General features: G+C 40.0%; 1 protein-coding gene across 1 annotated transcript; it reads right to left on the reverse strand.

Annotated features, from left to right (window-relative positions):
* Window positions 1-1127: 1127 nt before the first annotated feature.
* On the reverse strand, window positions 1128-9916 carry LOC144634502 (ATP-binding cassette sub-family C member 4-like). The gene is made up of 6 exons (XM_078493466.1): window positions 9161-9916; window positions 7901-8280; window positions 5912-7296; window positions 4237-4807; window positions 3265-3401; window positions 1128-2194 (listed from the first exon to the last, which is right to left on the reverse strand). The coding sequence occupies exons 1-6, from the start codon at window positions 9710-9712 to the stop codon at window positions 1284-1286; spliced, it is 3936 nt and encodes a 1311-aa protein (XP_078349592.1). The 5' UTR covers window positions 9713-9916; the 3' UTR covers window positions 1128-1283.
* Between the last annotated feature and the right edge of the window lie 5942 nt (window positions 9917-15858).

The following is a 15858-nucleotide window of genomic DNA, read 5'->3' on the forward strand; positions in this document are numbered from 1 at the left end:
AAGTCTTTGAGCTTATTTTCATCTAAATTTGAATATTTCTGCAACTCAGAGTAATCACAAAAATATTCGGCATAAACAATCGTGTCCTGTTTAAAAACGCATTCTCACCATAAAAGCGTGGAATATAATTACCATAATTACATCTCTCCTTGGCAAAATGATCGTATTTAGGTCGGGACACCTTCGGAAATCTCAAAGTTTGGACTTTTCCGACAATTTTGTGGCAGAGAATACAGCACGGATACAGAACTTCATGACTTGCCACTGCAGATAGGTAAACTATGAATACTGAAGTGTGTCATAACAGAAGCGGAATTTTAAAAGAGCCCTTATAGAAAGAGGTAGAAGACATTAAATTCAAATTTGCGCACTTAAACCGCCGTAACTTGCTGGCAAACTTTAAATTAAAAAATCCGCTTCTGTTATGACACTCTAGAGGTATTGACTGATTAGTTTTTGACAAGATCACAGTGTGCTGTCTCCTACTCGTTCCGCAAACTCTGCCACAAAATCATGTTTTTCCCAATTTGGCATTCACGAGGCTATAACATCGCCGTTAAATGCAATCTACCAAATAAAAGACGACATTCACAATCTTTCATCATTTCTTTGTGTCTCTGTAAAATTTGAGCATAATCGAACCCATAACAGCTGAGAAATAAGCGTTTTAAAAGATGCAGGTCAAGCAAAATTTCCCTTCATGAATTTATTCATGCTGTAGGTATCCCCCGCGACCTTAAATGACTTTTAATTGAAAAGTCTATTCATTAAAATAATCTATTTATATGATGCCAGAAGGTACCTTCATATATTAAACCATTTAAAAAAAATTATTTAACAGAAGTACCACAACGCTAGTGTAACAAAGAAACATCGAAAGTAAGCAGAAATACTACATGGTTATTTTCCGTTCTTAGTGTGTTGGACGCGTGCGTAATTTTAAATTTATCCCAAAAAAATCTACACAATAGGATCTTGTACTTTGTACCTAAAAGTCCAATATAACGACTGAGCTTCTATAGTTCTTCGACTACAACGAAAGTACAACAAAGTGGTGCTCTCCAGAGCTTATTATTCACCTGTGTTTTGAAAGCATTCTCCGCCACCAGTAAGTGTCCGTACAGCAGTACAGCCAAAAAACCTGTTATCACAGTTAACCATAAGTGCTTATCAGAGTAGACTCTTCATTTACTTGTCTGCTCCATGCAATTCAGAATACCTCGATTTTCAAATAAGACTAGCACTATGGATTATATCTGATGAAACTACATTTGGAGTAGATATCAAAATGAGTGCTGAGAAGCTGCCATGCTGTAAAACACTCCACCCTCCCTACCCAGAAGAGAATCTACGTTGCCCAGCTCAGCAACCTCGCCATCTCTCATCACTATAATCACTTCACAATTTCGAATGGTGTTCAATCGATGCGCTATAGTAATCACAGTGCAATTCTTAAGTTTCTCGCGTACAATGTTCCAGATTGTTTGTTCTGTGTTTGGATCCACCTGTGCTGTGGGTTCATCCAAAACGACAATCTTATTTTGTTGTAACAACGTGCGAGCCAAACACACGAGTTGCCGTTCACCGACACTTAGGTTTTCGCCCCTCTCCAATAACACGTAGTCGAGTTTTCCTTCGAGCTTTTCAATTAATGGCTTGAGCTGTACGGTTTCTAATGCAGACCACAAGTCCCTTTCGTCGTGTTTTCCCAAAGGATCCAGATTATTTCTCATCGATCCACTAAAAAGCACAGGAGTTTGGCTAAGAACTGAAAGACATCGACGCGATTCTTGAAGGTTTACACTTTTTACATCCACTCCGTCGATTGAGATGTCACCATCAGCCTCAGGCATGCGTAGAAGGGCAGCAATGATTGATGACTTTCCATCTCCTGTTCTACCCACGATTCCCACTTTCCTCTTTCCTTGAATATCCAGACTCAGGTTCTTAAGAATTTGCGGTCCGCCTTTGTAATACCTCATGGTGACATTTTTCAAGGTAATACCACCAACACATGGCCAGTCATCGCGTGGTATCGTCGTGATGCTGTATGCTGGCTCAGGATCGAGTTCGGTATACGTAATGACTCGCTCCACTGACGTCATCAAGTTTTCAACCTCTGCACATTGTCGCGTGGCATACTTGGAAGCGATGACAGTTCCAGACAGGAAAACCAATATAAGGCCAACTACAGCTGTTGATAATATGAATAGAGCTTAGCACGTTTTTCATGAAGAAGCAAAATTCAAATGCATCTAAAACAGGTGGCGTACACGTTTGGGTAGAATAAATGTTTCATCATCAATCGAACTTAATTGGGTCTTAATTGACCAAATCTAACCACAGTTTGCGAGTAGTAACTTAGACACACGCACTGCATCATAGAAAACAAATAAATCATTTAGTTTAATGAGTGTGGTGTACGGTATCTTCATCTTAATTAAAAAACATTGTTCGCTTCTAAGAATATATGCAGATGAAATATAAAATAAGCAGTATTTGTTAGTTGTACTTTGGTAGCAGTTTGGGCAGATGGACTTGCGGACAAAATTATTAATTAGCAAAATTTAAAAAACTGACTAGTAACACACACAATTCGCCGGGAATGGCCTTTTAAGTACTTTTCCTGCTCAGAAAAAAATACAGTAAAAACCCGCGCGTAAGAACCTAACATTTAAGAACCTGTTAGGCTAAAATTTGCAAATAAGATACCATTTTTATAAGAACCTATTGAGCCTTAAATTTGAAAACAGGTTCCTATTTTCTACAATTGATTAAATGTTTACTTTTGGGAAAATATGAAAAGTCGACATTCTGGATCCTCTTTGGAGATATGTAACCTATACGTAAGCGTTATTACCCTAGATGCCACGTAATGCAAATTTTATACAAGAAAAAGGCTGAATACCACTAAAATCTCTATTTAACAACATTGAATTTTTTTTCCTCAGAAATAAAGAACCTATTAAGAATCTAATTAGCCTAAATTTGTGTTAAAAACCCTTTATGTAAGAAACTGTTTAGGCTAATCTGAAAAACAATAGGTTCTTATTCGCGGGTTTTTACTGTATACGTAAATCATGGCACATTTGTAGACTATTTGCATGAAGTGTGCTTCTGAATACGATTGTTGCAGTGTCTTATTATTGTCTTGAAAGTCTCCTCTAGTTTTCCTTCGGAAGAATCTAAATGTATTTTTTAACCAAATCGTACAATGCATCATTCCGAATAATGTCATTATTCATTCATACACTAGTAGATTACCTGCATCTAGATTAATAAGAACACAAACTGCAGCCACCAAACCAACAAACAATGTACACAGGAAATCCGCGCGAGCACCAAACCATCTTCCACTCGCCAACACCATAGAAAAAACTTGGTTCTGTAGGTCTTGGCGTCTAGAAGGAAATAAAACAGACAGCCAATCAAGTTGCTTGGCTGAAGTACAGCATGCGCACGGTCAACCTTAGTAAACAACTGGACAGTCATGCAGATGAGAGAGAGGGAAAGAGTCAGTACTGAGAATTGCGAAAGACGTTTGTTCACGACGTACGCGGATTTAGACAACCTGGGTAGTAGTATAGTAGTATAGTTGGGACAGGTTTGTCCACTTTTTAACAGAGGAGGAAGGGGAAGAAAGGACACCCTTAATTAGCGTGAACGAAGAAATGAAAGAGTAAGAAAACCGTGTTTCCGCGTAAAACCTCAAATGCTACGAAAATACGCGGGCAGGTGATTTTCCTACCGTGTGTTTAAAATAAAGTGTAAATGAAAGAAAATGATTTTTTGTTTTGTTCCCACCTATATTTGACTCCACAACAGTTTATAAATGAGTAAAAGACAATAGCCTAGCACATAACAACTTTTTACGTCTTCCACCGCAAAGAGAGCGGATAACCCTGTCCCTACTTTATTACTCTAGGCATCTTTAGATTCACAAGAATACTCTTATTTGGAGTATCAATCACATTAGACAAAGAAATATTAGTTATTTCCTGATCTTATAAATACCAAATATTTCTTCGCGATCATTTTAAATTAATTTGAACTAAAACAGCCATCAAAGCCCATATGGAACAAACATTTGACTCCATCCCAGTCCACATAAACTCGTCCAAGTCCCCTTGGACCCTGAGCTCAGCTCAGATTCCCCCCCCCCCCCCCCCCTCCCTCCTACTCCTTACGAGATGGTAACAACAGTTTTAGAAAAACACTCTTGGAACGCTATATTACCTGTAGAACTGATCGATAAATTCGTTTCCCATCTTCTGTGTTCGAATGGTGTCCAAACCTGTTATGGTTTCTGAAAAGTGCGAGAAGACTGGGCTGCGGCAGATAGATTCCAGTCTCTTTAATTCACGCGAAGTCCTCAAATAATAACTTGTCAAGTAAACAAAAAGACCCACAAAAGGAACCACTATAAGGAGAATCCAAAAACTGGCAATTGCCGGAACCAAGACAGAAAAAAATAGCAATAGGTTGATCTGAATAAGGAATACGAATTTCATTGGAAGTTCTTCATCCATGCAGCCTACGTCTTGAGAGAATCTGTTCAATATTCGTCCGGCAGGATTGATGTCGAAGAAAAGGACTGGAGCGTGCAGTACACTGGTGACCATTTTATCGTGCAGGCGTTCTGAAGATCTGAGAGAGATGTAAAAGAAAGCAAAGACACAGACCAGACAAAGGACCAGGGATCCGAATACAAGACCGGCGTAAATGCTCAAGGTTGTTGATTCTCGTTGGTCTGACATTGGCATAGTTGTCAAATAAGCTAGCCATACGTTAGGAGAAGTCAAACCAGCTATAAAGAATATCAAATAACAAACAAAACAGTCAGTCTTGATACCCTTACACCAAAGTTTCGTAAGTGGTGCCGCCTTCCCTTCCCCCCACTTGAGGAAATCGCCATGTTAGTGGAGAGCAAGCCAAAGGTGTCTTATGTGCTTCTGTTCTATTTCTGGGAATAACATAAGCCCCACATTTTTGTCATATAGATATTCAGGGATTGGTTAAAAACTATCAATGATCCAACGGCTTCCTCTTCTCCTATCCCAGTCCAGCCCAATTTTTTATGACCATAACTAAAGTAACTGAGTTTGTTTAACAAAAAGATGTAATCCATGTCAGATGAGGCTTAAGAGGCAACAGACAAAAGCAACACATCAAGCCTACAAAGGTAAAATGTAACTACTGAAAAAAGGACGCTAGAATCTTAATGGCATTATTTGCATAAGGGGCGTCCTCTTCTCTACCAAACCAAAAGAGTAGAACTTGTCGAGTATTGTTACTTCTTTCCTTTAAATAAAAATACAGGAAGCAGTAGTCGACCTTTGTGTGTTGCTTTTTGACTGTTGAGTTGAAGAAGCACTTATAGGAAACCTCAGTCGAATCACAGTCGATACCATGCATAAAGATAAAAGCTACTTCATAATGTATGCCCTGGCGATTGACAAAACATTTATCGCGTGACTGAAAGCAAATTGTCTGCGGCTTTTTCAAGGCAGTGATTTTGATGGTGTCTTTTTCTAATTCACACTGCATGACGTTACAGTCGAGTTGGGTCGTAGAGCAGTATACTGCTTAACGACCGACTCTTATCAACGACCATGTAAGCCGTTAAAACAATTAAACACTTGGTATGTTTAAGGGGTTTGTTTTTTTTTTGTGTTTGTTGGGCGGCTCAGTCGAGATGGTTAATGACGAATTGCTAAGGCAACCTTACAAAATGCTGTGGGGTGAGCGGAGGGGTTACCAGTGAAGGCCCAACATCCCATCAAAGCAGAGTAGCAATACTAACTAGTACTTCTAGTCACTTCATGGTTATTAGTTAACATGGGTTAGGCACCTTTTCTGACGTGACTCATTCATTTGCTTGCAATGGAACGGACTTAAACATTTCCCTTACCTTGCATTGCTATAAATAGTACAATTAATACAAAAATGGCAATTGGATGCATTCCAGCTCTGAAGTATTTCCAGTACAATTTTAACGAGATCGCCCCAACAGCCCGGTCTTCTTCAGAAATTTCCAAGTGTTCGGGAAAGCTACCATCGCGAGGTGGAACGATTGTGGCGATGGTGTTAGGATTTCGATCGTCGTCATTCTTCCCGGTCGCCCTTCCATTGTCGCTGTCCAAATCTGTACCCAGGAGGTATTTTACTGTACTTCCATCTTTCAGTTCAGAAAAACGCCCTTTTTGCATCACAGAGCCTTTTTCTAGCACAACCACTTGATCTGCAACCTCCATGTGCCTCTTGCTATGCGTGACCAGAATCCTAATCTTACCGCCAAGATGTTGACAAATGCACTGGCTCAAAATATGTTCCCCGACTTTAACATCAACAGCACTTAGAGGATCATCCAATAGATACACGTCTGCATCTGCGTACACTGCGCGTGCCAGGTTGACGCGAGCCCGCTGTCCTCCACTTAACGCGACACCGCGCTCTCCAACAAATGTTAGATCTCGTTTCGGAAATCTGCTCATGTCCTCCTGGAGGGCGCATACTTCAATAACTTTAGCAAACTTACTTTCATCGTACGTTTTTCCGAATACGATGTTGTCTCGAATAGTTCCAGAGAAAACCCAGGCTTTTTGTGAGACATAAGCTATATTTCCAGAAAAGAGTATTGTCCCGCTTGATAAGGTGACCTCGCCAGCTATCGAGGAGAGAAGAGTAGATTTTCCACTTCCAACCTGGCCAGTGATTACTGTAAGACTTTTTGTGGGTGCATCAAAACTGACCTCAACAAGGATTCTCTTTTCACAGGGTCCTGTTATGGAATAACTTGCACGCGACACTGTTAACCCATTTTGTTGTTCTTTTGAATGCCACTCATCCGGTGACACGAAGTCACTTATTTTGCATGCATTGTCTTTAGGATTCTTCCCAGTTTGGATAACCAATGGAAACGTTTCTAAACTGCATAATAAGGGGTAGAATTCGCTATCTTTTGCGGAATAACCACATATACGGGTGCGACCATTGTATTTGTCTTGATAACCAAGAGGCATATTCTGTAAAAGGAGAAACTTCTGTGTTCTTGCTAATGAAACAAGCGATTCAAATACCGAAGGAGCCATGAACGTTAACCTAAATGACACATCGCGTCTTAAAATCTGGTTCATGAAGACGAGTAACATAAAACCATTCTCTGGTGTGAGAGTGTGGCCCGTGAGAATGATTGTTATGGCCGAGATGAAGGTTGCCACGATTCCGATAACAAAGCACACGGGTTCTATTGCTGCTAACAGAGCACTCTTCTTGAGGATTTTTGAAATTTCCTTCCTAAAAGATAAGATAATGTTAGATGATTATTACTGGATGAATACACACTAATAGGGAGCTTTAGCAAACCACGACGGCAACGTGAACGAGAACGTCACCAAACAAAAGGTTTAATGAGCCGAATAATAGCTCTGCACGTGCGTTTTAAATCCTGGTACATTTCTTGGCCGTTTTCTGCGAAACATCAACGTGAAATGACCAAGTTTTGCGTATCTTGGAGAACGTGAACAATGACAGCTAAATTTCCGTATTTCTATCTGGGAATGAACGCTTTCTTTACATATTCAGCTGGAGCTAGTTCCTAAACCAATAGAGTACACTGAAAAACTCTGGATAATCACGATATTCTAGAGTAAAATATAAATTCATTTTGCACCAGGCGTTGTCCTCGGCGTCGCCGTCGTCATTGCTAAAGCTCCTTAATTATTACACACATTACGACGCGCCAAAATCATTACCAACGCGTTTTGCGACGTTTATCGTTTTTAGCAAGAATGAGTGCGCCTTTTCAGTAATCAGTGAAAAAAAATCAGAGCATTTAAAGTTATACCTATAATACCGTTATCGCAAATTTAAATAACGTTTGCAATTTAATTTAACTAACCTTCGCAACACTTTTACTTTTTCTCTGTAACTTTCTTCCCATGCATGCGTCTTCAGCACACGAATCCCTGACACCAATTCATCCATTAATAATATTCGTTGATCCGACACCTCAGCTATCTGCCTGCGAATCTTGCCACAAAGAGATGATATGGTGAAGATATACGGCGTGGCGGCCAAAATAAGCAACACGCCCATAAGTGACTGCCACCCAATAAGATATACCATTAAGGACACTGCAACTGGAATTTCAACCAGTGAAGCCATACACGAAAGTAGATCCCTGGGGACCTGTGCAATCCTCTTAAGGTCATTAGATATCAGGTCGATCACGTGACCGGTCGTTACCTCCTGTAATGTTTGCTGGCTTATCAAGGTGATCTGTAGAGAGAACAAACAATTATGAACTAAGCATCGAGATCATGTAATGAACCCTAAAGTGCTTATCCTGTATGAATATATCAATTATAAGTTCTTCTTCATATATAGACGAGCCTGGACGGGGCTGGGGTTTGCTTGGGTGCGCTGGGCTGGACGGGGCCTAGAGCAAGTCGTAGATAGAAGAGATGGTAATTGCTGCAATTAAAATGTAAATAAACAAAGTCGCGTAGCACTCGAGATAGACTTGCCTTTCGCTTCAATTGTTATGACCAAGTGTTTTCTTTTATTATTCTCTCTGCTCGAGGACAGTAGTTACCTTATCGCTGGTTTACGTGCGCAAACCCTGTGCCACAATGGTGAGAAGAAAATTTATTTCAGCTATTATCCTTGCGCGTCGGGCTTTATAATACTCACGCATATAACACGCAAAATATCAAAGCTATACTCGGAGCACGTCCGTACTCAAGATAACAGTAATAGAAAACGTAACATAATCAAACATAGCCAGCGAGCAAAGACAGCCAGAAATACACCTGATTGAACAAATGTTGACCCGTGAAAAGCATAAACAAAAACCAAACGACCCAAAGGTTTACTGGGAAATCGGAAAAAACTGATGAATCGTCGTCTGTGAAGAATGAACATTATAATAAGACAGGTTCCATAACTCATTCCCTGAATCCTCTCAAAGAAAGAAAATATCTTGATTATGATTGAATGAAATATTACTAAGCTTACCAAAGCTGTCTACCCAGAATCCCATTTTGTCTAATCGTTCGTGGTTTATGCTTTTCGCAAGGTCAACGTTTCTTCAATTTGGTGTATGTCTACGTTAGTAACCTAACCTTGCAATAGAATTCGAAATGACGCCAGCACCTACCTTGAGATAAACTAGTCCTTGCAAAGCGCTTCGCAGTTTCATACCCAGTATTTCCAAGTGAAAGCTACTTAGATTGGAAAAAACGTATAGTAAACCATTGAAAGTCATTAGTCCTGCACAAAGGTATAAATTGACAGGATCCGCGTTTCCAGACCTCAAGAAATAGACAAGAATCCCAATCAGTAATGGCTGCATAACTTGGGCGACAGATTCTAATAACAGCAGAGTCCAAGATATGCAAAATTGTTTGAACGATATTATCTTTATGACGCTTTTCCAGAGTTTAGGTTCTGTTCCTTCTTCGTTACACTTTTGAACTTCGCTGTTCCATTGCTTCTGAAGACGCTCTGTGACGTCACGTGTTCTATCTTGGTGGTGAAGAGGCAGGAAGTCAGATTGATCTAATGGCTGTTTAGTTCCTTTTCTTAAAATGCCATTCATCCACCAAAACGTGAGGACGGATAAGTAGTTTGCAGTGGTTAGTGGATGCTGAAGTTCATGATGGTTTACTGTGTCATGACCAGGAACTTTTCTGTAGCCTTTCTTTGTCATTGTGCTGTAAGATATGAAAAACGTCAAGCTAAGTAGAGCTGAGGCTTGCAATCGACTGGTTCTTAGAAAAAGATATAGCAAGCTAAGCTTGGGGGTGGTACAGGCGAGGTCTTAATATAAAATGTGACGAGAATAGGCCATTTCCGAGTTACCCTTTGTCTCTGTTTCAAAATGAGCCTACGTGCGAAACCCTTCAAATGAAAATGAGTTTTATTTGCATGAAAATGGAGTCGTTGGTGAAACTCATTTTCATATGAATGGTTTCGTACGTAGCCTCGTTTTTGAAGCAGAGACAAAGGGCAACCCGAAATGGCCTATTAGAGCAGCTGAAAGTTTAAATTTGCCACACCCGATTGGGTCGAACATGAAGTGGAAGCACATGTAGTTCTTCCACTTCATGTTCGACCCAATCGGTTGTTGCAACCCCTTAAAACTCAAAGTGCTGAATGCTCGCGCCTTTTGTTAACAAACGTATTCGATCGCTTTAAACAATAAATAGGGTAGACTTTGTGGGATTTTTACGAAACATGATCAGTAATATGTTTTTGGGTGTACAGCTCACGAAATGATTCCAATCCCAAAATGATCACTAAATAGATCGAATCTGAAATAATATCGACATCATAATGATCCCAATTTATTATAAAATGACCCCTCAGTATTGTATTTTTTTCGGAAGGAAGCCTCGAAGCGGACACCGCTGTAAGTGGGGACACCTTTCCAGCTATGTTCAAAGATGGTAAAGACCGTCTTTGTCAATCAATTAAACCTTTACCATGCCATTGATCGCGGCAAAGACCGTCTTTGATTTTGGTCAAAGATAGTACGCCTTTGACATTTTTTTCAAAGGTGAAGATGCCGTGAAATTTGACTTTAACCCGTGTAAAACGTACCTTTGATTCGCGTCATATCTGCTTTTTAATCTGACGCGCGTCAAATCCCTGTCAAAGGCGATATCAAAGGGTTTGTTTTCTTTTGACATGATCTGTGTCGAAATTAGTCATCCATCTTTGTCATGGGCTCTCGGGGAAAGAAACTTCAGCATTTCCCTTGGGAAGAATCGTTAAGTGCTTATTGTCTCACTTTTGATGCAAATCCAAATTGTGGCGAAGTCTACTTTTACTCCAGTGGATCAAACCGAATTTCACTTGTTTGCATAAACTAAACTCTCTTTGAGGCGGACAGCTTGACTTGGTGCCGACAGTTTCCCCCCGTGGGGAGGGGGGGCTTTAAAATATCAGTTATGTATATGAAATGAATAAAAGTTTGTCTATAAACTCGTTTTCTGTATATTTCCTTGGCAGTCCGATGCATAGCAAAAATTTATTAATGCTTCTATTTAAGAGGTAAAGGTGCTTAGCTTCTCAGGAAGATTGTTCCATAAAAAAAACACCACTGTAACTAAAGCTACACTTTTGGTACTATTCAGTTCTTGGTTTTGGCAGCGACAAGTACTACGTGGCGTCGCAAAGACCGGAACGAATATTTTACAGAGATAACCTGGGCCCAGCTTATTTTTACAGAGGCGACACTACATGAGATGGCGACGTTACTCTCCAGCTCGTACCTCAACTACTTTAAAAATTAATTTATCACTAGTTACAGACATGTCTTACCTTGCTGTTGGTATTTTTTAATTGTGAACTTCGACGATAAGTTAAACCTTTGATGTTGGCGGGTTTGGTCTCTATGGACAACTGGATGTGATCTATGACTTTAGTGCTTTAATTTGTCGTTATTATTTTAAAGCGCGCGCTCTGATTGGTTTGTGGTCGTTTCGCATAAGGAATGTAAACATTCTATGTGTAAAGATAATCATTATTATTTTAATTGCATTGTACAGAAAAAAATATAGATACGGCTGCTTCTTGATTACATAGCTTGATGCAAAGACATCGAGAGTTAAAAATTACTTATGTAATTTACCTGAACTATCAAATTCTTGAAGCTGTCTTTCGAGTTTTCGAGAGTTTCCATCAGGTTATCTAAGCTCGTGCGCCATTTTCTATTACTTCAATACAATATAAAATTACCATGAACTAGGGGGTAGTTATTCTTGCACCCGTAGAGCTTCCAAACAAATATAATATCGAGAAAATCCTTGTAAAATATATGGACTATTTACTTGGTTATATACAAAGGCGACATTGATGAGATAAGTCAGATAAGCATTTATTTACGCCTCAAACGTGAGACAAATTATTCCAAGTTATTCCAAAAAAATTAATCCAGACAAATTATTCCAACAGAGCAGTAAGAGACCAAGATGCATGAAATGAAATTATGCAAATTTTTTCAGAAACAGACGACCGAAGTTAATTTTCGAAAAGGCATATTTTCAATTTTGGTAAAGCCAAGATAGGTGTCATCTAAACTGTGTTCGCCTGTCTTGTCTTGACGATACTTTTTCGGCTTGTGACAGCTTTCCAGACGTTTCTTTTTCTAAAAATTGGCGAGGCAAGGACGAAGACAAAGTGTCCTTTCTCGACCCCAGAGCTATTCTGTTTTTGTATCACTAACAGTGAGGATAGCTCTGAATATTTCGGCAAAATAATCTGTTCTGATTAGTTTCCGTTGAAGTAATAAAAATGCTTCATTATTCCGAGTTCTTTGTAATAAAAAACAATTGTCCAACAACTGAATTGTATATATCAGCTTTTGTCCTTATTACTATCTACATGACACTCCAAAAATATTATTTTATCGGGTCAAACTAGGGAAGTCTAGAAAATTTGGGCGAATTCTGAAAGTTTTTGGAATTAAATTTGGAAACAACAATAACCGATATCGGAGTTCCGAAACAACTCGCATATCAACTCGCATATTCGTGAAAGTGATTGAGGAAAGAAAATGAATCATTATCCCCCTTAATTGCGTTGCTTTTGTAAACTTCATGAATATCGAATTTAGTCCCAACGCACGGAATAACCTGCGATCAGGCGCTCCTGTTATCCGCCGCACCGAAAAAAAGAAAGCTAGCTTGTTCCAGGCGTTCAGTTGGCCGGAGGAAGAAAGCACAAAGAACGGCGAATGAATATAGACCATGGGTTAGTCGGAGTGACTTGCCCCCTCGCCCCAAACACCTCGTCTTTTTTTCCACTCGCCGTTATTCGCGCTAATCCTCAACTAACCGTACGCCTGGAACAGGATAAAAGATTGCCTAATCGGGTTCGTGCCGTCGCGCGGGCGCATCAACGCTTATTTTCCTAATTTAGAACGTCGAAAATAGTTAAACAATACGTGTTAGTACAAAAGGGAAGACTATTGTTTGGGCCATTGTGATTGTTTTCTTTTAACAGGGAACAGGATTATGGATACATTCGTATAAATAATGGGAGTATTGGGTTTTTCATAAAATTTGTTTTAATGCTTGGCTTTTGCTAAAAAATATAAGTGAAAATCCCGTTCTTTATAGGCTTTAGCTAAACCAAAAGCTATATGATAGTTAGTGCCACTATTTTGGTTTTGGACGTAGAGCTGTCCTGTGGAACCACATAGCAAGATTTTTGGTGATAAAATTATTGATTTCGTGTAGTATCTCAGAGTCTTTTGTGTTGCGCAGCAAAAGGATCAGAGGCTATGGGGGAACGGACACTTGCTTTTACTCTTTTTAAAGTAAAGGATAGAAAGTGACACTTGCCTTGCTTCATCATTATGGACGTGCCCTTGTGCCAGAAACACTCACAGAGCGCGCCAATGTTTCCCCAGTGATTTCCAGTTTTGCCACACGGGAATCATTGTTTCCAGCGTCAATTTTTGTCTCCAAGGAGCAAAAATTGCCTCTGCTACACGGCAGAAAAAAACCATTCCGTGTTTCCGCGCGGCATTGAACAACGCAAGACGAGGAAACAATTATGGAAACATGATTCCGGTGCGCGTAGTTAAAAGTGGTCACATTGATCAAAATCGCGTCCAATAAAGTGGCAAAGGACGTATTCGTCTAAGAAAAGCAGATGAAATAAGAATGCTGTGAAAAAATTGTCAGCAACAACGTGCGGAGTACGGATGAAATTTTATTCCTGTTGAATCTACAGTCGGGATATGATTTGCCAGATTTACGTAACATTGTATTCATTTAAAATTTTTAGGCACTGGGATAATCGGAATAAGAATATTAGTGTTAGGATCGGCAAGGCCAGGTATGCATTTAGGGCCTTACAACCAGGCAGCTCTCTTACAGGCAGCTCTCTCTAAACACCAAGCTCAGGATATGTTCCACCAATGTCAAGTCCGTTCTTCTATATGGTTGTGAGACCTGGCGTTCAACTAAGGCCCTTCACAATAAACTCAGATACATCTTGGGAGTCCGGTGGCCGAACGTAATTAGCAATGAAGAGCTGCTAAGAAGGACCAACATGGAATCCATTGTAACATCAGTTAAGCGAAGGAAATGGCGCTGGATTGGCCACACTCTCAGAAGAGAATGTAACAATGTGACAAGACAAGCCTTGCACTACCACCCACAGGGAAAGAGGAAAGTTGGACGGCCAAGGAACAATTGGAAGCGATCCATGCTGCAGGAGTTGGAAGGAGTAGGCTACTCCTGGGAAAGAGCTAAAGCATTAGTAAAGAACCGTGTACGCTGGAGGAAACTGGTGGACGCCCTATGCTCCCAAGGGGGTGAAAAGGAACAATGATGATGATGACCTTAGTCGGGGAGGGCAAAGTGCAAAAAAACTCTGCTGATCATAAATCTTTAACGGAACATACTCAGTTTCTAAACAAAAACAATGAAGCTTTAAACGAAAACAAGATCAGCGAGTTGAAATCACGTGCGTCTATAAACCTGTTCTGGCGCCCTGTGCCAAAAAATTGTAACGCTTGACAAAGCCACTGGATAGCGACTTTTCTCCACCGGTAGAGCGCTTTGTATGATTGCAACTGGTCCAGATAACAAAAACAGTCAAAAGCTTTAGCAATGGTCGTGGTAGGGCGGACAGCTCCCACGCTAAAGTGACACGGGATGGTTGTCGTCAATTTTGAAAGGGGCCCCTTATTTATTTTCACCCCAAAAGGTACCAATCCTAAAACAGCAATCATTAACGTTAGGGCTATTTATACGAGAAAATAAGACACGGCTTAAATGAGACACGACGAAAATAAAACTGGGCGAATGACAGGCTCGTTTACCTGCCGCTGTTCGGAAAATGAGCCCTCGCAAAAACAAAGACTGGATGGACTCGAGAGGGCGGCGCAAATCGAGCCTAGGCGAATAAATACTACAGTACTACCCCGTGACTAAAACAAGCCGCGTCTTACATAAAACAAGGCTTATTTTGGACCAGGCTTTCTGCTCTGGTCTTCTTTAAGACGCGTCTCAATTTTGACTTGAAACTGCTCGTATAAAAAGGTCATGGACTTGTTCGCGTCTTTACGAAGACGCAAATTAGCCATATTATTTTATACACTGAAGTCTGTAGATATTTCTGTATATTTTGTCATGTGTAGAGCGGGATCGCATAGCTACAGGGGTTAATTGTCAAGCGGGGAGAGCGGTTGAATAGCTTGCACTCGGTGACCAACTCAGGGACTCAGTTGAAACTGTGGAAAAATGAAAAAGTTGTGAAATTCTTGGTTTGCGTCCTCACTGTCATGGCGGCTTGTCAGAGGAAGGAGGGGAGGTGTTCAGAAAATACATTTTAGACATATTCAAGATTTACTTTGTGGACTAACGTGCCTAGAACTAAAATCTGAAACCGTAAATGCTAAGAATGAAATCAGGCTAAATTAGACTTAAACTCGTGTGACAACTAAAATTCAAAATCAACTTCCAAAAAAAGAAGTCTGTCAAAAACAAAGCGAAAGAGGTATTAAAAACTGAAATCCAAAACTAAATGTCGAAACTGAAATCTAAAACCTACACGCCAAACAACACAAGCCGGAATGCCGAGACTATAAATAAAGTTGAATCAAAGCTGACGCTGTTCTAAATTCCACTTGGTCTTAGAACACTGACCGCCGCTTAGCTTATTGCAGAGCTCGAGGAGAGACTTAGAATTCAAAGGTAACAAAATACTTTATTACAGTGAGTCCCATTTAATTAGATGTTGTAATATTGGCAGTCTGATTAACATGCATCTAAGCAAACAAAAAATGGGAAAGGAAAGTTTGTTTACAAAACACGTTTCATTTCTTTTCGACTGAAG

Source organism: Oculina patagonica, chromosome 13 (genome assembly GCF_052425735.1).
Source record: "Oculina patagonica isolate OP01 chromosome 13, crgOcupat, whole genome shotgun sequence".
Taxonomy (NCBI): Eukaryota; Metazoa; Cnidaria; class Anthozoa; order Scleractinia; family Oculinidae; genus Oculina; species Oculina patagonica.